This window comes from Pelmatolapia mariae, linkage group LG12, assembly GCF_036321145.2.
Source record: "Pelmatolapia mariae isolate MD_Pm_ZW linkage group LG12, Pm_UMD_F_2, whole genome shotgun sequence".
Taxonomy (NCBI): Eukaryota; Metazoa; Chordata; class Actinopteri; order Cichliformes; family Cichlidae; genus Pelmatolapia; species Pelmatolapia mariae.
In genome coordinates, this window is record NC_086237.1 from 14497382 (window position 1) to 14524254 (window position 26873).

Here is a 26873-nt window from a genome sequence, read left to right on the forward strand (position 1 = left end):
GAACGACCTCCTGTAGCGTTCCCTCAGACAGCGGGGTTGAAGGAACCTGTTGTCTGAAACTGCTCTTCAGATTGCCCAGTGTAATATGGAGGCAAAAGAAAAATTGGTTCATATAGGTTGTTTTCAAAAAACCTGAGGAAACACCTTGATGCTGAAGAAACCTGTGGAAAGAGAGGTGAGTCAGATAGTGAATGAATCAGGTATTTTCTGTGTAAATTAAAACTTAATTTCAATGCCTGAGCACTTTACTCAAATATATCAGAGTAGACAAAAAAGGATCTTTAATAGATTCTTTAATAAACAAAAGCCCAAGGAAGGTAAGTGATGATGAAGAAAACCACTCTCCTGGTGCATGTGGGGCTTTCATTGAGGTTCTGAAACTGCAGAAATGTGACACGTTACAGGAGGTCCACCACTTTGTTTGCTGCATTGTATTTACAGTATTTTCTGGTAGTAATGGTGGGAGGGAGATGCATGTTTAGTGAACCACAAAGTCTTTCAATGAGGCATTGAGGAGTCATCTGCTCCCACTGATCACACAAATCATAAAGATGTAACATCAAATGGAGTTATTGTGTGTAACATAACTGAATGCTTTTTTAAATCCGTACATTTTTCTTACTACTTTTTTTAATGCTTGTGTTTCAACTCATTTCTTATTAAAGTTGGCAGACTTGATTTTTAAAGAAGAGGTGTTCTCATTTAATGAGCGTGCATCAATGAACTCTGAATGGCCCAATGATTCCAGAAAGAAACTTACTGGCTTAAAATGCTCTTCAGTTGTCAAATGCAAGTTTGCTTTAGAAAACAACATAATTATATGTGATCAACAGATCTGTCTGAATAGCCTCAGGTGTGTGGCCAACATGAGAGATAGGTAAGGGAAATTGGGAATGCTCACAGTTGATGTGTTAATTATAGAAGAGTCATGTAACTTATGCTTCAGTTTATAGCAGACTGAGTGCACACTCTGCGGGAGATGGTTCCTCTGGACCTGTGTCGGTGAACTACCAACTGTGTGTTTTTTCTTCCCTGTCAGTATGTGTGTGTGTGCTACAGTCATACAGGAACCAAGACTGGAGCTAATAAATGTACAGAGCTGACTGGAACCAAGAACCATCAAATAAATTCATTAAAAGATGTACATCCAACAGGTGGATTCACTGTCTGTGATGGACAGGCTTCAGATAACACTGATGTAAATACTGCAAACTTTACTAGGAGCCCACCCAGCCTGTAGCAAAGAAAGGAATGTCCAATACTATTTCTATTTGTACCTTTCAAAGTAAAAGACGGGGAATGTTAACAGTAAAGTTAATTTACATTAAAGTCAGCAACAAGCAGTACTCGCTTTAATCTTGATAAAAGTATATTTCACATACTTAAGTTCAAGTTGGAGGGTGTAGAAGAGACAAAATACAGACTGGTCCAGATCACAGTGGAAGAGGTCGTCAGGATGGGACAAGTTTTGTAATTATGTCCTAAACTGTCCACTAAATTATGTCCACTGATACACACACACAGCTGAATTCCACTGATACACTGTGGGTGTAAGTTAAACTGAACTGTACCAGAAATCCTGGTAACCAGCGTGACTGAGGAGGACACTGAGCAGATGGGTCTATGCAGACTTTGGGAAGTACTTTGAGCCACTTTGAAACTAAGAGCTTGCACAGGTAGTTTTAACACATGAGCCTACTGGAAAATTGCAAAACAAATGCAGATGTGTTGAAGATAGTCAACTGCCAACAGTTTCCAAATTTGCCATGGGTGGTTACTTTACTTTGAAGGTAATATTGACTTATATCCATTTTTTGTCTCATAATCTCTTCACTGAGCTGGGAGGTCCTTCTCATGGCTCGCCCATCGCCTGTGGTTTGAGAGTTTGGTAGTGCTGTGCAATACAATAAATTTTGGTATTGATCTGAAACCAAGTAAATACAGGGCCACCATTGCCAATACCAATACTAATAGGAATACTTTTAACTTATAAAGGAGTTTGGTTCAGTGTTTCGTGATGAATCAGCATCACTTTGCAAATTCTTTTGCAAACACATTTTAGTGATGATGAAATCAGTTTTACTTTCCAGAGCACATCTGTCAGCTTTATCACATTTTTTGAAGCTTGCAATAAGGCCCAAAAGAAGGTTATTTTGGAGATCTGGAGTATCTGGAGTCTGTCTATAATATATGTTCCTGTCTTTAAAACAAAAGCTGGACACCGTACAATCATTCTGGGTTCCACCACAGGGAAATCTACAGCCGTGCACTCTCCTTTCTAAACGAGACTCACTCGTAGAACAAGCACAACAACATATAGTAACATGATATGGCACTGTTACCTGTGACTTCTTTCTGAATATCATTTTGACAGGCCCTGGCTGGTTTATGTAAAAGGCAGACATTTTCTTAAACACTTGTGAAGATATCACACAAAAAGCAGCTTCCAGGCTAAAAGAAGACCCCTCCTCCCCTCCCACGCCCCCACAAAAGATTAACGGCAACAGTAGCACATCACAGGAACAACTGCACATCATGAAACCTCATATTCTTGACGATTTAAGCTGTAATGTTTTTGTGCATCTCCAGCAAATCCTAAAATTCTGCACTATTATTTTAATAAGCACGTTTTATCGAGCTATTCGACTCTATCAACTCTATGATTTCTCTGCGCAAAGTTCTGGGACTGGATCAGGAGCTGGTTTCTTTCCTGTCCTCCTCTCCGAGCGCTTATCGCGGTGGGTGGAGCCAGGCACGTCCCAATTTATTCATCAGGTTGTAAAATTTTAGAGAAGTAGTCGGTCAGATGAAGTGGTGACACAGAGAAACAACAGCCATGGCGAGGTCTAAGGCGAGAGTGTACACTTGTTGCGCACTGATACTACTCTGCTTGGTTGTTATAATTGTGTGTATTGCTGTACTTGCGAGACGCAAATGCCCAACTGGCACTTTCTCGAAAGCTGCAGTGGCCGCAGACTCAGAGAGATGTTCAGAGGTCGGACGGTGAGTGACATTTGAGACTTTTCAACCAACTTGCTCTCTTCACTATGTTCCAACGAAGGCAAAATATGCTGGTTTTCTTAACCAAAGTTTGGCAAACACTAAAACATTTTGGGGATCTTAACCTGGATAATTATCATCACGGAAGTGGAGGATTATGGTGTTTCTCTATTTACGAGGCAGCTCCTCACCCAAGCAATGAGTTCATTTTAAATGATAAAAGAGCTTCTTTAGCACGCTTCAGTATGCGATTACATAACCATGTAACATTTCATAAGAGAGGAAATTGGAGGTGATTTGCAAAACAGCGGTCTATGCAAAACATAAACATTTCCCTACTTTTAAGGCGCACTCGATAACGAAAATAGGAACGCAAAGTGATGAAGGACATTCTTCTGTTCTTTCAGGGACATTCTTCAGAAAGGCGGCTCGCCAGTAGATGGCGCCATTGCTGCGCTGCTGTGCACCTCAATCATGAATCCACAGAGTGCGGGTATCGGAGGGGGGTCCATATTCACAATTATGGACGTCTCTGGTAACAAGACACCCTCATTTCCCTTATTCTAATGCAGTGCTTCAGGCCTGCCGGGGAGAATCAAGTTATAATGTCTCATCTTTTCAAAGGTAAAGTGAAAATCATCAATTCCAGAGAGACCGCCCCTGCAAACTTGAACCCTGACCTGCTTAAGTCATGTAACAGCACTATTCAAGTTAAAAAAGGTAGGCTGCTTTTCTTTTGAAAGACTTCTGCATCAGTTTTTTTATTCCCCTGCGTCTTTTGTAGGCTGTCTTTCTTGTTTTAATCTTTCCATGTGTCATGCCTAATTACAGGCTTGAGAAGCTCCACATTGAGTAATGAATTTACAAGCTCAGGGCTCAAAGTTTAAAGACTTCTGTTTGGTGGTTTGTCATGACATAAGCAGCAGATCCTGTCAGACCATTCTGCAGATATATTTTCTTTGACAGGGATGACTTCAAGTAGCTGTGATTACATACCCAAGGTCCTGCAAGATCACACGTGCTGGAACAGCAAAGTGATTAATCTTCTATTCAGTTTAGTGTAAATGTAGGCGGACATAAATAGAAAGTAAAGTATGTAAATGATATTGTGTAAAAATTATTAAGCCAGGAAAACTGTAGACATGTAAAAGCAAATAGTCAAATAGAAACATGGGCCGGCTGTAGCTCAGGTAGTAGAGCGAGTCACCTACTAACTGGAAGGTTGTTTCGATCCCAGTCTGCTCCAGTCTGCATGCCAAATATCCTTGGGCAAGATACTAACCCCAGGTTGCTCTCCGATGCATCCATCGAGGAGCTCGACGGATGCATGTTAGTTAGATAGCACTAAAAACCTAGCAAAGTGATTGGGTGAATGAACAAGTTGTATAAAGCGCTTTGAGTGCTCAGATAGAGCGCTATATAAGGATGATAAAGGAGTTACTCAAAACATGAGTAAATGTATGTGTTACTGTGATCAGATAGCAGATGGATTGGGGTTCCTGGGGAAATTCGAGGTTATGCAGAGGCACACCGGCTGTATGGGAAGTTGCTGTGGGCCGACCTCTTTCAGCCGACCATCAAACTGGCCAGGGAAGGATTCCCTCTTCCTTACGTCCAAAGTCTATACCTCCCAACCATCAATACAAGCAACACCCAGTCACTGCGGTATGAAATATGTCGACAATGTGAGCTCAAAAATATGAGGAGCAAGCAATTAATGTTTTATCTCCCTGTCTTTGTCTTTTAGGAAACTATATTCAGATGAGAACGGAAACCTTCTTAAAGCCGGTGATACTGTGAAATTTGAGAAACTGGCTGACACTTTGGAGATGATCGCAAACGAGGGACCAGATGTGTTTTACAACGGAACAATAGCAAAGGATTTAATCAGTGACATACAGAAAGAAGGTATTGTCAGACAGGTTTCATCCTGCTCTCTTTTCTGACCATTTTCTATGTCTGCCAGGCACAATGATCTAATTACAAACGAACAAATCAATTGGCTCTGTGAATCTCTGCCATGATCCCTCATAGGCTACACTGTGAGCTGTCTGGATCCATTAAAAGTTTTGATTATGAGATGCACTGTGTTCAGTTGTGCTTAGCAGAACCATTTGTTTCAATGTTTTTGCTCAGGAGGAAACCTCACACTGCAGGACTTGGCCTCATATAAAGTTAACGTGACTGATGCGTGGGCTGTTCCTTTGGGAGAGTACCAGATGTACTTCCCTCCGCCCCCTGCCGGAGGAATCATCCTCAGCCTCATCCTCAACATCATGAAAGGTTCCTGTTAGACACTGACTGCAGAGATTCTGATCATCTATACTTTGAAATCACGAAGTGATGCTTTTGGATCATTTTATTTTTTGAGCTGAGCTGTTCAAATTATTGCATTTATTGGTTGTTGCATATGGTGTTTTTTGCATGGAAGAAACAGGTCCTATCAAATCTTTACAAGTGTGATACAGTGAGAATAGATTTTTAAATAAAAGAAATAACAATTGTTTATATTTTCAGGATATAAAATGAACTCAGAACTTAAGACGACTGATGAAAAAATATTATTTTATCACCGTTATATTGAAGCTTTCAAATTTGCCAATGGATTAAAGAAACATATCCGAGATCCAAAGTTCCACCCAGATAAAGTAAGTATCTGAAAATGCCACCAAGAAGATTCAGGCATTAGTTTTTCCAACAAGTACAAAGTCATGTTTTCATGTTTGGTTGATATTCTGTCTCCGTTAAAATGAAAGTACCATAAATTAGAGACATTTCATTGTAAACTTGCAAATTAATCAGGGGATCAAGTAATTATTTCCCCTTCACTGTACAGTAATGTGAAAAAGAACTTGCAGGACCTTTGCTGTACAGTCTTGTTGAAAACTAAGTACACCCCATGATTCAGTGGTGTGTTGAACCACTTTTAGCAACACTATCTTAAAACAATCATTTTCTATACGGCTTTATCAGTCTCTCACATTACTTTGGAGGAATTTGGCCCTCTCTAGGGTCTGGATCATGACTGAACGTTTGCAAAACTGAACGTTTGCAAAAAAATGTCTGCCTTTTACATGCTTCACAAGGTGCCAAAGCCCAAATCGTCCCTCCTACTACTGTGCTTGACAGTTTGTTATGAGGTGTTTGTGATGATATGCTGTGTTTGGTTTTGGTCAATTCTGGTGTTGGTGATGTTCCATGAACCCAAAGTCAGTTTCAGTAACTGAGGAACACACCAATTAAGCCTCTGCCTTTGACTGTGGTCCAATCCATGCTGAACCAAACGCCTACATACAGCCTCACCTCTGGATGGTAGGTCCAGGATAGAGCTATATGGGCGAGATGGAGTATAAGTATTTTTGGAGTCTTAAGCAGAAAATGTAGCGGTCTGTTGTGGTGAAGAGAGATCTGAGTGTGAAAGCGAAACTGTCTATTTACTGCTCAGTCTATAGATTCCTACTCTCACCTATGATCACGAGCTCTGGGTAGTGAGAAAGGAAGAGATACAGGCAGTGAAAATGAGCTTCCTCTGAAGGGTGACTGTGCTTAGCCTCTGAGTTAGGATGAGGAGCTCAGGAGGGGCTCAGAGTTCAGCCACTACTCCTCAAGTTGAGGTGGTTTGGAGAAGGGGCCTTCTTCTGTCAACCCTTCCAAACAAGCCATTAGTGTTAATCTTTTCTCGCTGTACTGTGAGTTTAGAGTTTTTCTCTAGTTTATAGAAATTTCTTTGAGCAATGCACACTTTCACTTTGGGGTAAATTTACAGCAGTTTCCAGTCGTGGGAAGATTGTAGCATTGTGTTAACACAATGGAACACTCTAGACTAGCAAACGTCTTCTTTTATACATGTATGGGTGCTCACACTTACATCTGATCAAGTGCATTTGATTAACAGCATCTGGCTGCTACTTACCCTCTTAATTCTTATGGAAGCAGTAAGGGTGTACTTAATTTTTCACATTACTGCATAGAGTGCTTTCCCCCGTAAATCTGCATTTTCATTTCAATATGATAATTCTGACAGGTGGTGTAATGTTTGAAATAAATAAGTAACAAATAAGAGTTCTAAAAGCAGATGAACTCAAATCCCTTTTAGATTTGGCTCTAATTTGTTGTTTGTCTTGATATTCCTGTATTTTCTCTAATGCGTTTGTTTTTTGCCATCCGTACTTCTAACAGATGGCAAGGAATTTCACAGAGGGTAGCTTTGCAGACAACATACGGAGCTTGATCAGCAGCGACAAGACTCACGATCTCCAGTATTACAGCATCAGCTTGTATTTGGAGAGCATGGGTACCACACATGTGTCTGTGCTGACTGAAGATGGATCCGCTGTGTCTGTCACCAGCAGCATCAACCACATGTCAGTGTCTGGATGAATCTGTTTCACTGTTAGGAACCAGCTATCAAAAATGTGTCTTCCTTTGAAACTGAAAGATTAAAAAGGTTTAAGAGATTATTTTTAGAAGCTGCTTTGTACAATGGCTGTACTGCAGAATGAGTTTGTGTTGTCTGCGTCACAGGGTGTAGATCTAGTTGATTTAATGTTGTTTTCTTTACAGATTTGGCTCCAAAGTCTTCTCTCCAAGCACTGGAATCATCCTCAACAACCAGTTGTATGACTTCTGTAGAAGAGCTGATAATATCTCTACAGGTAAAGGATCGGCACGATGCATTTTACATTTAATATTTATGAAACTCAAGCAATCAGGGGAGAGCATTGTGCAGAAGAGGAGGCACAGTGATGATTTGTTAAATGGCTTTTTACTAATGGCACAGGGAGTTTATTTTTTACTGGTAACTGTTATTTTCCCTTTCAGCAGTGGGATTAATGAAACACTGCCTCATTGTTAGACAAATCTTGTGAGACCAGTTTTAAACTGGAGTAACGGGTGACTCAGAAGCTTGATACAAAGAAAACCCCCAAAACGTTATCCTACCTTACGTCAAGATAAACGAAGTAAACGCATCTTGTTGTGACTTATTATTATCTCACAGTTCTGAAATTATTTTCCTGACACAAGATATTTTTATTTTATGTAATTATGTCAAAAATTCAGATAAGGCTGCCGTAACTTTAAGACACATATTCCTCAAAATCAGGTAATGTCAGTGCCAGCCAGCTGCTCATCTAGGTCACTGGGACAGTTTGGGGCCCAAAGGAGAGACTTCACACTTATGATGTAGTTACATAAATCCAGAGAAATTTCCACAGTTCCAAAACAATTAGGTTGCAACTTACTATAATGATCATAGCATATGTGTGTATACATGTCTGTATGTACCCTATCACCTCCTTAACTGGTGACCTAATCTGAACAAAACTTTGCACAAACATCGTCACACATACAGAAATTATTAATATTATTAATACAGCAATTTTTTAAAAATGTTTTTTTCATCATCCCCCTGCAAATGCGACGTTACGTTTTCTGTTTTTGTTTGTTTCACATGTCACGTTCAGTGTACCCCACCTGTATCTAACTTAAAGGTGACCAACATTTGCATCTGTGTATTGGTCAAGTCACCACTAAATACAGAATGGTGTTTTTGCTAGTAATTGTAATAGAGATTTCGCCAACTTCAAATAGTCTACAAGCTGTCCAAGGTTAGAAATAATCTGTTTCCTTTGCGGCACATTTTATGTGTTTGTGGTTGGGCATTTGAATAAATCATTTTCTATTTGGATACTATTGTTGGTCCAGACATATTTGAAATTTCTTTTTATATTTCTGTACAAACACGTGAGTACTTAGCTACACTGGCACTTTTCTGTCGATGTATCATATGTTGATGTAATTGAGGTATTTATATACCTGATAAACATGCATATTTAATATTAGCATGTTAGGTTGTGAGCATGTTGGCATGCTAATTTTAGCATTTAGCTAAAATTAGCATGGCGACATGCTATTGTTAGCTGTTTAAAGCTCTGCTGTACCAAAGCAGGGGTTCATGACTACGGCTGTGCTGCACTTCAGCTAAAACTTCCCTCAAAAAAATGCAGCAGCGCTTACAGGCACTTACAAAAAACACAGCTTGAATCTATGTGATGGAGGGACAAAATCCTATGTAACTACAAATTCCTTGCAAAAATTCTAGAGCTAGTTAATATGAAGCTTTAGCACCTTTTACACCTTTAGCAGCCATGGATATCTTTCAGTTTTTCAAATTAGAAGAAATTTCTCATTCACAGACAGTGTTTTTATTGAGTCCCAATATGGAGAGTGTCCTTTGTACTAAGAGAGACTAACTACCTATAGATATCCACTTAATTAGTGTTGCCTGCTGAAGAATTAGGCTGAACTTTAGAATATTTTTTGTACAGAAATAGTTCTGTGAAAATTTTCCATCAGTGTCTGATGTCAGATGCTGAACAAAAGTAAATGGCACATGTCAGGGTTGAATAAATGCCCTTCACCCTCTGCTTCACATCATTCAGAAGCAATCATTTTGTGATCATTTTTCTCCTAACAGTGATGAGTGTGGATTGTAGTTTTGTCCTGTCACTCAAGGCTTTTGTTGTATTTCTCAGGAGAGCAGCCTCCCTCCTCTATGGCCCCAGTTCTGCTGAAGTCTCAGTCGAAGACACTGGTGATTGGATCGACTGGTGGGAGTATGATCACTACTGGAATGGCCTCGGTACGTGTCCAGGAAATAAAATGATGCAAACCCTCTTTGGTGTTAGAGTAAACATTGTAGTCAGAGGCGTTTTCAACCTAATCCATTGCTTAATTATCACTTTCCCATCTGAAAGACTGCAATGTATTCTACTATTTCTCTCCAAGGCACTCATGAACCACCTTTGGTTTGGAAAGAGCCTTAAGGATGCAATTAATACTCCAGTTGTTTATGTCGACTCTGAAAATGCAGTGAAGTTTGAACCCAACTTTGAAAAGGTATGTGTAAATATTCAGTGTATTTAAATGTTAACACAATAAGAAATTCTGCTTTGGTTCCATCTGAATCTCTTCTCCTCTTTGTACTTCAGGATGTAATTGAGGCTCTTAAGAAAAAGGGACACAATCATCAACCAGCAACAAGATTCTACAATGTAGTTAACGCTGTGGAAAAGGAGGACAGCTGTATCTCTGCATGGTCTGATGAAAGGAAAAAAGGCAAAGCAGCTGGTTACTGAGGCCAAAAGCCAGGGATGTTAGTTTAATAGCCTGGCTTTAAGGTTATACAAATTCTTGCAGCCACAAAACCACAAAATCTGTAGCAGATGGTGTCTGTCCTGCTGGAAAATCATTGAACAAGATGCTGATTATCTGTCTTCTTCAGCTGAGTACCTACAGAAGCATGTAGCAGTTGAACTTGTGGCCTCTAGACAGAACTGACTCTAACAGTAACATGATGGATTTCTGCTGCACAAGAAGAAGCAACAGCCTTATCTGTGACTGTGCCTGACGCCCCCCTTTTACTATTCTGCTTATTTGTACACATTTTACCATCTGGTATTTCTCTTTTCTGGCATTTCTTTCAGGTTTTTTGTTGTAAAAGCAACGGATACATATGTAAGATACATGATACAACACTCATGTTTCAGGCATGTGTATAACAAAACTGAATTTAATGATAAAATAATTCAATGTTCAAATCATAAAGCCCAAAAGAGTACAAAGAAAACACATACGTCGTAAAAACTGAAAAATTTGTATTATATTTTAAAAATGATTGGGTATATATTAATCGATATTAAATTTCATTATCTAAATTTCTATCAGCCAATTTAGGATAATAATTGGTCTGATATTTAACAGCCAAATCTTTCTCTTAGATGTTGATGCAAGTCTGTAAGTCACAATCATGCAGCTATTCAAAACATATTCTTTGTTTTGGACATGGCACCAAAAGACTGAATAAAAAAAACAACAATCATTCACATAGACTGTAGATAAAAGAAGTGAAAGAAGCGCATAGTTCAGAATTACTTAAACCTGCGTTCTTTCTAAGCATTGGGCCAGCAAGAGACAGTTGTATATAAATCTGTGGGTAAAAGGCTCGATTGTTTGTCCTTTGGTTCTAGTAAACACTTCCCAGGTGGATTTATAGGCTCAGTTCTTGCTTTTAAGTCTTATAGATTGCATGTTTTGTAAACTATACTTCACATGATTGTTCAGAGGGATGAAACAAAAAAATGGTGACAGGCATAAGACTTTAGAAATAGAACACTTCAAAGTAGTGGGTAAGTTCACAGTGCCCGTGCCCCACTTGTACAGGCTTTGTAAAACTCACAATTACAACTAAATAGGCTAAACCAAATAACACTGGTGCAGTTATCATTGTCAGCTTCACAAAATCTAGATGTAACAGACTATAGAGATTAATTCATAATGTTGTCTTAAATTGAGATATTCGTCCATGTGGTTGCATGGTGTGTCGCATCATTTGCGAAGTCATTCAATTTAAAATTCTTAAAAAAAAAAAAATACTAAATATTTTTTTGCTTCTTAACTTTAGTTTTTTTTTTTTTTCTTTTGGAACAGAGGTTCTATGTCTGAGATTTAAATACCTGTTCATGCATAGCATTTTTACCTTTTGCACATGAGCTGCTTTGTCACTGTTTATTTTATGTACATATATCAAATGAAAAATTTGCATTTGTGCAAAACATTTTCCCCGTGTGTATAATAATAATAATAATAATGATGGATACATCTTCAAAGATGCTCATTTTTATAATAAATGGTTGAATGGTCAGTACTTGAAATTTTACCTTAAAATGTTATAGATGCATTGAAAATCTGGTTTCTGTTTTTATTTATAAAACCAAAATGATAAAAAGTGAATACACAGCTGAAAATAAAGTAAACAAAAGGAAAAAAAAAATTCTGGTCGCAGTCGATGTTTGACTGCCAGGCAGTAATGGCTTTTTTGTGGATGCACCAATGTGCCCTTCTGCTGTTGGTCTCTCCCTCCAACCTGAGGTCACTGTTATTGATGTGTGCTCTGTAAATCCATTCCCCTGCACCGTAATGTAGTCTGAACAGTCTGTGCGGCCTCTCTGTGCTGTTTCTCATAGATCAGGTTGAAATTTTTTGGTGGGGGGACATTGTAGCAGTTGGAACAAGATAATCCGATCAAACGTTGACTCATACATTCAGCAGAGACGTTTGCTGAGCGAAAGTTTGACGCACTTTCCAGTGAACACCTACGGCACGCAATCAATTCTCACAGCAACGCAGATAAAATGTTATTTTACTCCTAATACAGGAAAATAAATCAATCCTGAAGGGAAAAGGTCAGATGATAAGATCCTGGTGATTTTTAGGGTGGGCTGCTTTGCCCCATCACATGGTATTTGGACCTCGGGGGGTGTGACAGTCACACTGTGCCCTGACCTTATAGGAGCCACCTGCTGCAAATGTCACATTACCATGTCTGGCAGCAGGAACAAAAGGTTGCCAGGAGAGGATCATGGGTAGGGCCTCATGCGATGACCACCCTGCTTTTCCCTGGCAAACAGTAGCAGTTCAGGCATTTCCCTGACAGCTCACAGCAGCGCAGATGATCCGCTGGCTGGGAAACAAGCACGACGCTCCAATAACCAATCCCAAACAGCACGGGCTGAGCTGATTTCTTTGATTGCCCTATTTGCAGCCTAATCTGCATAAATAAATAAATCCTCTTTTTGGGGGTCAGGTGCGGGCTCTTCTGGTGACCCAGATGTTCCAGCTGTTCGGTGTGTACTTTGACTGTTAAAATAAAACCCGACATCTGCTCTTAGTTTGAATTGGTTCATTTATTGGCAGTCAGTGTTGGGCATGAGACAGATACACAAAGGCTACAACAAGGAAGAGTTTGACATTGACACATGAAAACAAACTACAAACCAGGTGGACAGCCTTCTCCATCACTCACAGTAAACATTCGACATGAAAAGAGGTGTCCGCTCTGACTGTGAACTACATTCACTGATCTATTTTCTGTTTTATTGCGTCGTCCCATCGGCCGCTTCCCCTTTTGCTCTATTGCTCGAGCCAACAGCGGGTCGCAGGGCTCAGTTTCATAGTCGTTATTGTAACTACTGAGTCGGACAAGTGACGAAACACCGAAACAATAACACAAATCATTACAGCAATAATCGGACAAATTACATATACAAACACATATAACACACAGCAAACATTTATTATATATCTAGTGATGATTTTTTAATGATTGCTTCAACAATCAGGAGCCGTCATTTCCCCGTCTGCAGGTATACTTTCAGCTGTCTGCATCACTGCTTATAATCGATGTACACAGAGTCTATGCTATGATGAAACTGAAATATGTAAAAAAAAAACAAAAAAACAAACTGCCTTAAAGTGCATCGCAGTGTTTCGGTCAGTCTAACTTAAACATCATGTGCTACTACAAGCAGACTAGAACCAATAGATAACAGTCATGGCTGCGTCTGATTAGAAAACACAGGACCACTACAGTACAGCATCAATAAATGGGAACGACAACATATCTGTAGAGACACACGGCAGTAGGAAAGGGCAGCTTGGGCACTGCTCTGACTTAGTGGCCCGCACGAACAGCTGGCTGTGGTGTCACAAATGCACTGAAACACACAGTGGGGATGAGCACAACATCTCAATAATCACACAGAGAAGGGAATAAGAGCATTCGGGCGAGTACAAAAACAATCAGTGACAGCTATCCATTGTTTGGTCCTACCTGTTGTCTTCTAAGATTGCTTTGTTCACCGAAAAGTGCACAAAAATAGCCTGTGGAAACACAACAGAGCCATGTTTTGTGTCCTCATTTACAACTACACAAGGGTGTGCGTGGGTATTCACAAGTGGACATTTGGAAAGGGGGGGAAAACGCAAAAAGTCGACCTAGCAGTTTTGCCGGGCGTCACGTGATGGGTCGTCGGCTGTATAGTCTGTTGAACTTGTGTCATAGCTTTTGTTGAGAGATTAACAGAGAACACACAATGTGGAGCTAGGCCCTGCCTGCCAGAGATAGACTCAGTCCTGGTAGAGAAACCCGGAGGGACCCACTATTTCCAAACTGGCTCGAGTTCCTCTTCAGCTACCGCCGGGATGCTGCTCCTCGATCTGAGCAACTGATCTCAAACCTCCTCAAGATTGGCTTCTCAGCTGCCACTGTCACAGAGAGAAAGAGAGAGAGAGAAAGAGAGACAGCAAGCGAGAAAGAGAGAGAGCACTGGTTCGTTAATCCTTCCAGCCCCCCCTCCAATGAAACCGCACCTCGTTCCCAAGAGCACCATCCACCAACACAGTAAGTCATGGCCGCTGCGGCTGTCGCTTCATTGTCACTATCTTGTGTGGGTTAACTCAGAGATGGTTAGGAATAGCTTGGTAGCTGTGTCGGGACAAGAAGTTCACAATGTGGGCACTGGTCTCCCTCATGTCTTGAGGGGTAACTGGGCTCGTGGTGTGAGGGCAAGAAGGCGAAGAAAGTAGCGGAGTGCTGTGGGACGACGTTTCAACCACAGTTGAAGGAACCTCGGAGACAAAATGACCCCATCACCTCTCACAGTAGTGAAGGGTAAAGTCTTTGGAGAGCTGCTTCTCCCCTAACCCCCAGGGCTCCAGCTCAAATTTGTCCCCCACATCATCCTCATCATCTTCCCCATCTTCATCTTCCTCCTCGTCCTCCTCATAGTGGCTGGGCTCTTCAATGGAAGTCTCCAGGTGGTAGGAGTAGGGCTGACCCTCGGTGTACTCGTAGATCGTCGGCAGGCTGCTCTTTAGGCTGCAGCGCCGGCGCAACGCGACTAGCAGAGGCTGAGGCATGGTGAAAATGTCCACGTTGTTCCCTAGGTCGATCCAGGCCAGGCTGGCAAATTTCTTGGGGTCTTTGAGCATTTCGGTGAGGTCTTTGAGTATAGCCAGGGTGAGGCGGTTGCCATTGAGGGCTAAGGTGCTGAGTTTGGGCAGCGAGGCGAGGAAAGGCAGGAGAAACCTCAAATTTTCGTCAACAAGTTCGGTGAAGCTGATGTCTACAGCCACCACACTGTCTCTGTTGTTTTGGAGGTAGAAGGCGACTTGACGGACATCCCGGGTCGAGAGAGGAATACCAGACAAGTCGACGGAGTCGCTGGACATTTTTTTCTGTAGGGTTGTCTTGAGACTGTTGGGAATATGAAGAGAAGAGAGTGGTATTACTTAGATGTCTCTTGCACATAGACAGACAGAAATTGTTTTTGGCTGGAGGATGAAATGATCTTTGAATGATTCCCCGATTGATGACAAAAACAAAGCAGTAGTTTTATGCTGTGTTTCCTGAGCTGTATAAAGGGGGGGGGGGGGGGGGGGGGGGGGGGGTAACTGGTCCAGCTTGAGCGGAAGGCTGGCACAGAGACTCCAGCATGGGGATTTGCTAGTGTAAACAGAAGAGTCAAAACATCCGAGCGAACCAGCAGCTTGAGCTTAAAGCTCTGTGGGCCAGAAGCACGGGGATCCTTATAGCGCAAGGTCACAACCATTTCCCCCTGCAGAGATAAATTATGAAGTGCTTTGGAGGAACTAATCTGAATAAATCTGGCCATTTCAGTTATGGGGAGGCTAAAGAAAGACATGACTTTGCCTCTTTTCTTTTGTTGGTCAGCGACGTGCCACCTGATAACAGATTTTGGTGCAATTGAGCAAAGGAGTATGGAATCACACAAAACGTCCCCAGTTTGCTACGCATAACAGAATCTTCTCATGAGCCGTGGCTGACATGTTGTGTATGAATGTCTGTAACACATCATGATTAGGCCACAAAACATATGCCGCAGGAATGCAGCAATGAATAATGTGTCATTAATTCCCACTGCTCGCCATTAATAAATTATCACGTCAGAATGACTATTCATGCAAATAGCTAACACTTAATAAATTACAAGCTAAATATGATCCTCACACATTAAGTAGCCTGTGCCATAATAACTGTGATTCTATTGCTTTTTTTGTTTGTTTGTTGTTTTTAGACAGTAGCTTTTGACAAGCCTCTTTGAGAGGGAAGAACATGCAATGTGAGTTTGAAGTAGCCAAAAACATTTAGCAAGTGATGAATAATGTCACAGATAAACGATCATGAACTGATAAAGGAAAACTTGATATCAATCTTGTTTTTGGCTTCTGACTGTGGCTTGTCAGCATTACTCAGTACTGTATCTGTGGATCAGTGATTCATGCAGCAACATGTAGATGTACACCTGCCAGCCAGGTTTCTCAAAGCACCTTATGTATGAGGACTTTCATAAAGGTCGACTGAGCACAGTGGAAAACTGCAGTGAGTTTGGTGGCATAGAAATGAGTGCATTAACTCTGATACTAACAGGCATTAATTGATGGCACATTGGTTTAATTTGCTCACATGAACATACACTGATCTGGCTACAGTGACTTTACAACACCTCCTGCTATAAACAAGGCAGACAAACATTGTTTAAGCTCAGCAGATGCTTTAATGCTTGTCAAAGTAACACGTTTATAGCATGTTTTAAAAGTTCAGTCCCTCTGCCTGATTTTTCTGTCTCTAAAGGGGATTTCTGAGTTAAAATTCAATCAGGGAAGCTTTAAATGATTACTTTTCTGCCCAGGATTTCTATCTGTTTCAGTGCAGATTCAGTATAACCCTTGGAATATCTTCAAAATCCTTTCAGGACATTGCATAATGAAAGCACGATTTGAAGCCGAATCTAAATATAGGAGATATTATGATCCTTTTCTGCAGCTAGCATGGGTGCCGAAAACATTTCTGATTTACTTGCACGCTCCTTTGCCCCTTTGTTTGTTACATTTACAAGCGCCCGACTCCTCACTCACCTCCTCACCCCAGCCCTAGAGGAGGCAGTGTGTTTAACTTGAGCTGTTACTGAAGTGGCCTCCAAGCTGATTTGGTGTCAGAGTGAATTAAAGCATTCCCAGCGCCCCTGTGACTTACTGTGACATGCACCTGTCACTTGTTATGCACCCAAGTGGGGTTTTTTTGTGGTGCTGAAAATGGATGTGCCCTCAGCAGCATGCACAGCTCCGTTTTTTTAAAAGCAGGTGATGGGCTGATGATCAAATAACTCGTGAAAAAACCCCAAAAATCTGCAGATAACACCAAGATTTAAAAAGAAGTTTTAATCAGGTGCAGAGGACAAGAAATATGCCAAGCATGCTGCACTTTTATCAGAATCTTGTGAGCCAGAGTTCTTTCTCTCTTCTGTCTTTCGCAGCCTTTTTTACATGACAGAAACCTCATTTTAACCAGAGGCACAAAGGTCCTAATGGCCGTGGCAGAGGCTTCGCTCCAGGTGTGAATAGGTTTTGATCACATAGCTCCTTTCTTTTCAGACAGGCTTTTGAGCCCAGTCTGCACAAAAAAAGTATGTCTGAGGCATACACACAAGCTTCTTTCATCCTGCGTCAAGATCTGATACCAGAAAACATGAGCGCTACTGATAACTTTGAGTAGATGGCTTTTCTTATGGATTTTACATCCTCAAGAACATGAATATCAGGGCTCAGTTTAAATTATAATTTCTATTTAAATTAAGAAACAGTGCAGAGGTATGATGCTGGATATCTGTGGCTAAGTAGATGCCCAAAGAAATAATAATGGACACTGAATCCAGTAAGGACTTACAGTAATGACATCAGCCTTTAATAACAATGCATATTCACAAACAAACAACCTAATAAACACCCTTTACATAGTTAAGAAATCAATTAATTTTACATTGTGGTGCCATATATTAAGTATTCCCACCAAGAGTGCACCGCTTGTCTCTACGTGTTGCTCATCAGTCTCCAAGTGTCAGCGATTTAATGCAGCGAGGCCGCGTCCTAATTCAGTAAGCACAAATCAAATCGCTGTTGGGATTTAATAAAATAAATATTCATTCTAAAGCTTGCTGAGTAGAAGTGAGATTATATTTATTTTTTAAAAATTAAGAAACAGTTTTTCTAAATGTGCAGTTCAGTTTTCTCCTCATCTCCCCTCTGGGCTGTTATTGCATTACTCACGCCATTTTGTCTTTTTTGTCGAGTCATTTACGTTCAAACTTTTCTCTATTATTCATCTCAGTGCTCTGGTGGGTGAAGCCCATCTGCACGAGATGAGCAGTCTCGTCACATCTGCTCCCTGATGTCACGTATATTTTCCACTGCACGCTCATCATAAAGACGTACAGATGAGGTCGGCGTGCACTACAGATAGAAATCACACGCACATAATCCCTCTCAGCACTGCATTGTCCTTCATGCTGCAGGGTATTCAACCTCACACTTCACAATCCGTATCGCTAAAGGCAGTTCCCTCCCATGCACCAATCAGCCGCAACATTAAAGCCACTGACAGGGAAAGTGGATAACTCTGAATATCTTGTTGCAGTGTAATGGACTGCTGTAAAATCCTGGATCCTGGCGTTTATGTGGACATTATTTTGACATGTACCGCCTACCTAACATCCCTGCAGACTCGGCTGACACCCGTCCCTACAAGCCCCAAGCAAGTGCTTGAGGGAACTCGTGGTGCTTTTGAGGATCCTTTAATGACCATACAACACAGATTAAGCCTAAAAACTATATGATAGTTCAGGTTATTCTGTTTCTGAGTGTTAGGTGAGAAAACAAAAGCGAATTATTAAGTCACGTAAAGCTTATGGGAAAGAAAAACACTTCTGTAAAAGTCAAAAAAGAGAAAAGGTCACAGAAAGTGTCTGCAAATTTTATACTGACATGAATTTAGCCTTAAGGTGAGAGCACTTCAGTAGCGTATCTGGGTCACTGCATCCATCAAGCCCATTTTTTTTCATTGCACTTGGAAAAAAAAACCAAGTTTTCTAGCCAATCCTAAATAAACTAATTAGATTAGATTGAGATTAATGGGATTACTGAGTTTCAGATATTAATTCAGTGTGGCATTTCAGTCACACAAGTGTGTACAGTACTTAGAGGACTGCGTGTGCCGCACTAATGCTAGATAATGAAGGGATGAACAGTCCCGTGGCATTAAAAAGGACTGAGCTGTTTCTGTTTCCTCTGAGTGGAGAGAAACCTCACAGAAGTCGATTTGTTGCTTTTTTTTTTTTTTTATTACTTGCACAGAGGAGCCAGGCTGTCTGCAGCTGAACAAAGATGGAAGACAAAGGGAATATAAATCCATTCTAAATTTTTTATTTGTGACACACTTTCTTTGGTTTATTTGTTCTGTAAATTTAGACCAATAAAACCTTATTTGACAAAGGATAGACTTGGAAATTCTACAAAAAAGCTCTTATGGTTGTGTGATAGTTATAAAGCTACAGCCAAGAACGCAAGCAGCAGCCTAGCTGCACCTCTGAAGTTCACTTTTTTAAAAACAAAATATGATGTTTTTGTTTAATTATTGACAAAAAACACGGTTCTAATGGTTTATTAGACTCAAAGTTGATAGACTGTTTATAAAAGATGGACATAGTAACAAGTTTGTCTCCTACTGGTTTCTGTTGCCTTAGGTTTATCACTCGACTTCGGACAAGAGGGTAATATTGTAGAGCTGCTAGCTTACAGACTGTATATGAAAGATGGATGTAGCTACTGTGAAAAAGCCGAGGGTTTTCGCCTGGGTCATCTGTGTGTTTAAAACCAGATGTAATTGAGCAAGCGGTTCTTTTACAGTTTATAGCCAACGATGACTAGCCGGCTTGGACAGCAAGGCACATCTATAATTGACTGTGAATTATCTGTACTCAATGAACTCCACAAACCAAATTCGACTCTCTTGTGTGACTGAACTCGACGATACAGCACCCAGCTGTCACTCAAAGCTGCCATTCCCTAAAAACACTACTTTCTTCTTCTGGCCACAACAGTAGTGTAATAATATATATTTTCTGTACCTACAAGGCAAGTAATTACAACACAAGCACAAAATTATGCCACACAGTATAATACATACTTTAGTTACTGTAAAAAAATATTCACAAGCTTTAAGTTATATAAGAATTCACCATCTTATAGTTCTCAACGAAAGCAAATTAGCTACTGAGGTTTTGAAGATAAGTGACTGTTCCCGGTCACAAAGGCCTAGAGACTGGATTGCGACAATTTAGCAACCACTAGTAATAAGGGAATAAATATTTATTCCCTGACCTGCTAGTGAGTGGTGCCTGACAGTTGATGGGAAATTGATCGGGTACATGAAGGGTTTTGGTGCATGACCATCTTTACAACCGATCTTATCCAGTGACAGCCAGCAACCAGTTGCAATTTACTTGGGGAATACACATTTTTTCCTATTGACCAATGGCTGTATTACAGCTCAGTGGTGGACAGCTCTTGTTCAAAGTGCACATAATTTTTCTTAATGTACTAGGCTTTGTTTATACAATAGTGTCAAAAATGAAGAAGAGTGTCTGTGGAGGCTAAGTCACTTTTTACTTTATATCTCAGAGAAAAAATAAATTATATGGTTTGATTTTTGTGAGCTTCACAGATGCTAGCAGATGTCCTAAACATATCTAACAAAGTCAAGCTTTGTGCCTAATTTTAGTAGTTATTCCAGGCTAAGCTAATTGCTAAGCTAAACTGCTAGAAGAGGCAATGCAAGTTACTCTAAATGACCTTATGAATATTTGAATCAGAAATAAAATGATGAGTTAAGCTCTTAACTGGAAAAAGTAGGCTATCTCCAAAAACTTAAGTTTGGGAGGTGAGCTTCCTTTTCACAGTCAGCAGCAGACTGGACCTGTCTCATCTCTTTCTAGCCTTGACAGGTATTTGTTCATGGACACAACAGCAGGCGAAGCTGTCAGAGATCACAACACCTGCTGTATTAATATTCTGTTTTAGGGTGGATTTCTTGTTTTAATGATTCATGTTGCTCCTGCTGTCTCAGCCAGTGTCACATCGTCTCACTGCAGGTTTATGAAGCCAACAACAAGACTAAGTGAAAAAGAGCATTTAGCTATCGGAATTTAGCGACTGTATGATTCCACACATTTTCAGAGAAGCTGTCAGTTTCAGTAAAGTCGTGTTTTTTTCCTCTTCCGAGCTGAAATAAATGTCCGTGAGGACAACAAAGCCCTGCTTGTGCAGCTGAACAGTGAAATGTCTGATCTACATAAGCTTTTCTTCCAGTTTTTGCGCGTCACCTCCGAATGACTCGCAATAAACCCGTCTGATCTCGCTGAGCTCACATCGTCTCGTTTTCAGCCCTCAGATTGTTTTCATCTCTTTAAAATTAATCCATTATTTGCAGTGTGTAGCCAGATGTAGAATAAGCAATTACACGAGAAACAATTATGATAGGCTTTTTCTGTTCATGAATAGGATTACCAAGCAACACCTAGACACACAAAAAGCCTTCTTGTGTGCAACCTAATTCTCTATTCATCATTTGCACATCAAAAGCATTCCACTTTTTCATGAAAATGGCTACAATTACATTTTAGCACAACCCTCCCAGCTTTTTTTGGCACACAGATGGACACGTTTGCTGCCACTTTTGAAGAGCGAAAAGCCAGTAGCGATGCAAATCCACTGCACGGGCCTCTCAGATATGATTGACAGCTGTGGTTATTCTTAACGTTTCTATCAGGTCAGCCCGTGGCCAGCTCCGTCCTATTTCAGTGTCGGGTACAAAGATGAAAATCTCTACTGCTTGACATGGAGCCGAGCCCTGTTCTCTGTTGTGTGTGCGGCGGCTGATTTATTACAGACTGAATGTCTGGACAGAAGGGCTTACCAGGCCTGGGATTTCCGTCTGGACATGCTCTGCCTCAACCACTTTGAGTGTGGGGTCAGGTGATAGATCAGCTGTCTGCAAATCTTATCAGAAGACTTTATGGTGTCTGCATCCTGTAGACGAGGACAGAAAGAGTGCTGATAAAGGAACACAGAGCATGAGAGTAATAGTACTAAGGCAGCAGCTTTTTCTGCCTGTGGAAGTAAAAGAGAAAAACAGTTCTTTGCAGCTCTTTATATCTCTCAAGGTTTTAAATCCTGCCAAGTTGCCTCGATTCTTTTTTTTTTTAAACTTATCAACCTGTAGCTCCACCATATTTCACCTGAACAGAAAAAAATATGGTTTATTATTATTCTTGAAGCCTTGAGCTACTCCTGAACAAAACACAATTTAGCTGACTTGCTGGAGCAAGGAAATCTAATCACATGCAGCATGCACTGGGAAGCAAAACACAGGAAGTAGTGAGGAGAGGTGAGATACAACAGCTACTGATAAACCCAGATAATTTCAATGTATTAATCATGCTGTGGCTCCTGGTGACCACTGCCTACATAAAAATAATAATAATAATAATAATGATTCAGTTTTCATCTTTGATTTTTCAGACAGGCTGAATTACACATTCCCATCTGCACATAAAATTCAACCTTATTCCGTTTCAAGGTGCTATTTTGATTTATTCCAATTTTGCCGGCACTGTCAGGTCACTCCGGCTTTATGAGTTTCAGGTATGAAAAATTTAACAAACTGCATTAAGCGGTTTTCCAGGATTCTTACTGAGCAGCTATTTCTAGCTCCTCGAGAGTAACATGTGTCGGCGGAATTTCTTTCGAGCATCTGTCTGCAGGAATGTCAATAACATCCTCGAATGAGATTTTCTTAAGAAGACAGCGATTCACAAAAGGAATTCATAAGGGAAATGTTCTTAGGAGAAAGCTTTCCTTTGCAGAGTGCTAACACCAAGCTTGTCAGGGACACACACAAACACACAGAAAAAAGGAAAGAAACCTGACCTTCTTAGGACACTGCATCTCTCGAGCCAGGCTGAGCAGCAGCTCATGTGAGATGGGATCCACTAGATTGAGGAAGGCAGCGTTTTTGTACAAGATGTCGTTGAGCGATGTGCCTTCTAAACCCAGATCCTACCAGAGAAGACAAGATAACAAAAAAGAATCACAAACCCAGCAAGATGCAGTTGCAGAAATACACAATTAGGGGTCTAAGAATGTAGATTTAGACCGACAAACAGGTCCCTACTGTGTCAAGGGCATCGTGACTCCTAATGGAAAGATAAAAGAAGCGTTTTGTTTTAAATATTCATTAAAGAAGACGGGCTGCGTTTTCATCTACAGTAGCAAAGTGAAATGTAGGTGGGGGGGAGTCACTGGGGAGAGGCTGTGTTTGGACATATCACCCCTCGGTGGCACTTATCCACAGGGCATATCTTGACATGCCATAGTGCATACTGTTTGCACAAAGCAACCCATGCCTGACTCTCTCTGACCTCATGTTAATACCTCAGATCAAACATTGATTTCTACATGCTCTACTTTCATTGGTCGTTTAAAACTTGGGGAAAAAACAACTCAACCCAACAACTTTGAAATGCACTTAATATCTCAGTGCACATGCATCTATTTTTCCTAATTTATAATTCTCTTCTTGCCGTGGCACTTCAATATGTTAGAGTTTGAATACATTTCATTTATGCTGCACGTAAATACATCTGCAAAGAGGTCAGAACTGACAGCTGTCATGGCAGCTTGCACGCAGTTATGATGAATCCGAGAGGATCTGCGGTGAAAAAAGAAATCAAACCAACTAAAAAGAGGAGACGTCAGATGACCTTTAGAGAGTGATGAGACAAGCAGCAGTCAGCGGTGCTGCTGTGCGCGCTGAACCGTACCAACTCGCCTTCATCCACATGTCCATCCTCAAGGTCCTAATGAGCCAATCTATGATGGCGAGCACTTGTGCAGCCCATGCAAGTTTAATGAGAAAAGAAAGCCTTTGAGACACTACATACGGTACGCACACACCTGCGCGCACGCACACAGATTCAGACACATCCGCTTTTTTTCCTTCCTTAAACACAATCTGCATTGATTGTAAAAGACAGTTGGAGTGGGAGGCTTGGCAGCTCCACATTCCCGGCACTCCTTTTAACAAGGGTGGCAGTAAACACAGACTGAACCCAAAGCACGGGAGAAGCTGCTTTTGCTCTTCTAAGAAAGACTTCTAAGAAAGAGAAGGTGTAAAAATATCTCCCTTCAGTGTTCATGCCTGATCAACTGTCACGTGCGAGTGTGAAACCAAGCCATGGATCCGTCCTCATATCTGCAACGAAGCTCAGATCTCTTTCCTATCTGCGGCAGAGCTCGCTGTTACACACCAATTAACTCTGCAGCTAATTCTGAGAACAGAATCTCGCCGATATCTGCTGCAAACGCTGCAAGAAAAAAAAAAGATAAAGTGAGGATCATTTAATAAAAGTAGAGCTCATTTAGGGGAAAGTGAGCCTCCCGTCCCCTGTGATGTGGCTGTCATGGAGCCTGGCCAGGCCAGTTTATCTCCTTGGCTTGATTAAGGAGGTTCCACTCTCTCCTGTGTCAAGGCTTCAGAGTAATTAACACCGGACTGGACAACAGCTAAAAGACAGAGGAAAGCCCTAAGGGCAAGCAAACAAATTAGATCACTTAGGATATTGCTGTATCTTTGATGTGTCCACATATCCTTTCATGCGTGTTTTACACATTTGCCAAAGCAGGCGAGAAGAGGCTTTAAAGAAGCCCTTTGATTAAGATCCTGTATGGTGGAGTGTAGGACATTTGAGGTCATGTGTACAAAACTCGTCCTACGTAATGTTGCAAAAACTACATCAAATCATCGCACTGAGTGTGTTCTTAGCTTGATGATGATGCATTTTAGAGGTAATTGATTTAGTTTCCTCAATTCATTTTAAAATGACAAAAATACCAAATCTTCACATGACTATAGGCACACACACACACACACACTAGAATATTTACAAAAATAAATAAATAAGGAAAGCAATGACAGTGGCCTAGATTTTCATTTCTTTAGGTAAGAGTTAATAAAACCTTTTGAAGTGGAATAATATTTTGTATTGGTGAACACAAGACTTCAGGGCTCTCATTGTTGCTGCTGGAGCACAGGCCATTACAGTGAGAGAGAGAGAGACATTAAGAGTGGGGAGTGATGGAGGTGCTAGGTCGCTCTAATGGGCACATTAGAACAGCCTAAGGAAAAGGTGAAACTCTGGCTTTTGAAGGGAAGGGAAACAAGGACAAATGCAGAGAGGGATGGAGATTTATTTGTGCTCTGCATTTCAGGAAATATCCAGAACCATCAGGAGAAAATCAAATTTGAGGTAATGTGATGACACAGTGTGGAGTTTGAACATTTCCTCATTCAGTGGGTAGGTAATCCTATCAAATCTAATGTCAACACTGTGCACGTTTAGCCACAGTGAGAGAGAGTGGTGAGTCACGTGCTGTGTCTGCCACTGAAACACTGTGTCACAGGTACAGTGCTCTGCCAGTGGCCTACTTTCCATAAAAAACAAATGCTTCAGGAGTGAGCCCACACACGCGTATAGTAACCGCAATGGGAAATGAACGAATAATGTGGGCTGAGGTCAGAGGTCAGAGGCCGTTACAGACACTGCAGGAGAACACTACAGTGCACCTGTGGCACCGCTACATTTTGGATATGCATGCAAAAGACTCACTCACGCACGTACACAGTCCCTCATCGCTCTCTGTGAGATGGGAAAACAATGCATGCCCGCATCAGCACCACAGCAGGCTTTAGGGCAGCGCTGCTGTTGGCAAACAACGTCCGACTTCACCATGCCCTGTGCAGGTTCCTTCCTTACCTTCCTCAGTAATTTGAGCACGTCGGTCGCCTGGTCTATCCTGCGGTCACGGAGCAGCTTCTGGATCTCTTTGATCCACGCCACTCTCCTCATGTACGGGCTGTGGTTAGTCCTTCGCAGCATCCCAGGCAGTTTGTCTGATTTGAGCATCAGCGCAAACAGAAAGTCCCCGCCGCCCCGACCTCCCCTCTCGCTCTCTCCGGCGCTGTTCAGGAGCTTGCGTCGCTTTTTGGAGAAATTCTCGTTGTCCAGGCTGCTCTGCCTGCTCAGTCTGGAGCCCATGGTGTTGTTGTTGTTTGTTAGCTTGTTTCTTTCTTTTTTTTGACACAGTCAGACAGCACCACTACCAAAAGGACAATCCCATGATGAGCTCCAGTTGCCCGTTTCCAGCAGATGCTCCTAAGTGGATGGTAGAGAGAAAAAACAACAACAAAAAAAAACAGCGCCGTGTTGTCTGGCTCTGCGACTGGCTGTCAGATGGCTGGGGATCCGGTGCAGAGCCACATAATATCCTAGAACGCTCTAAACGATCATCGTTGCCTCGTGCACCCGTCACGCGCTAATATATCTCGCTTTGTTTTTCCCCTCCGTCGCTGCCACCGTGCGCTACGTGCGCAAGGCTCAGATGATGATGAAGATGCTCCGGCTGCTTCATCCTCCGGTCGTGTCTGCCTTTACGCTGCTGTTTAGATTTGTGCAACGTGGAGAGTCCGACCAATCACAGCATCTGGTGCCTGCTGCGCGTCTCTCCTCCCCGCCATAAACCCCCCTCAGCCCCCCTCCCTCTCCTCCCCGTGCAGCTGCAAAAAGGGAAATTAAATCATAAGAATATTCAGCACGTGAGCAAACTGTGAGCCCAATGTAGGCAAAAGAATCGTTGAAATAAAGGGAATTTTTTAAAAATGCTCTGAATGTGCCACTTTCAGTTTGATTTTTTTTTTTCTCTTAGGGGGGTCTTCGGTTTATCCTCCAGAAGACCTGAAAGTTTGTCTTTTAGCTCCAGCTGCTCAAGTACGTGCTTCGCCATGGGCCCCGGTATAAATCTGAAATTTCTCTTTTGGCAGTCTTGTTGTTGTTCAGCCTTTGCATGAGCTGTCAGCTCCTGTTTGCATCAATCACAGCTTCACTAAGTCACAGAATTCACTGAAAAACATCCACATCCCGTCTTTTTGTCACATTGCCATCTCTCTTTATTTATTTCCACGGAGGTCGGTGAATGGGGGGCCCCTGAGGTGCAGCCAGCGACATAATAGACAGCTCTCAGTTATTTCAGCCCCCATCCACACCTATTCTATTTGTAGCCCA

The 26873-nt window shown here is 41.4% G+C and overlaps 2 protein-coding genes across 2 annotated transcripts; one reads left to right on the forward strand and one right to left on the reverse strand.

Moving 5' to 3' along the window:
- The first annotated feature begins 2836 nt into the window (after positions 1 to 2836).
- Positions 2837 to 11795, forward strand: LOC134638691 (glutathione hydrolase 5 proenzyme-like). Its single transcript, XM_063489507.1, has 12 exons — positions 2837 to 3003; positions 3408 to 3535; positions 3625 to 3720; positions 4479 to 4665; positions 4748 to 4908; positions 5137 to 5283; positions 5518 to 5648; positions 7180 to 7364; positions 7564 to 7655; positions 9537 to 9643; positions 9790 to 9900; positions 9993 to 11795. Exons 1-12 carry the CDS (start codon positions 2837 to 2839, stop codon positions 10137 to 10139), a joined length of 1659 nt encoding a protein of 552 aa, XP_063345577.1. The 3' UTR covers positions 10140 to 11795.
- A 932-nt stretch (positions 11796 to 12727) lies between these two features.
- On the reverse strand, positions 12728 to 26293 carry lrrc75ba (leucine rich repeat containing 75Ba). Its single transcript, XM_063489508.1, has 4 exons — positions 25569 to 26293; positions 22684 to 22812; positions 21671 to 21783; positions 12728 to 15097 (listed from the first exon to the last, which is right to left on the reverse strand). Exons 1-4 carry the CDS (start codon positions 25848 to 25850, stop codon positions 14491 to 14493), a joined length of 1131 nt encoding a protein of 376 aa, XP_063345578.1. The 5' UTR covers positions 25851 to 26293; the 3' UTR covers positions 12728 to 14490.
- Positions 26294 to 26873: the final 580 nt, after the last annotated feature.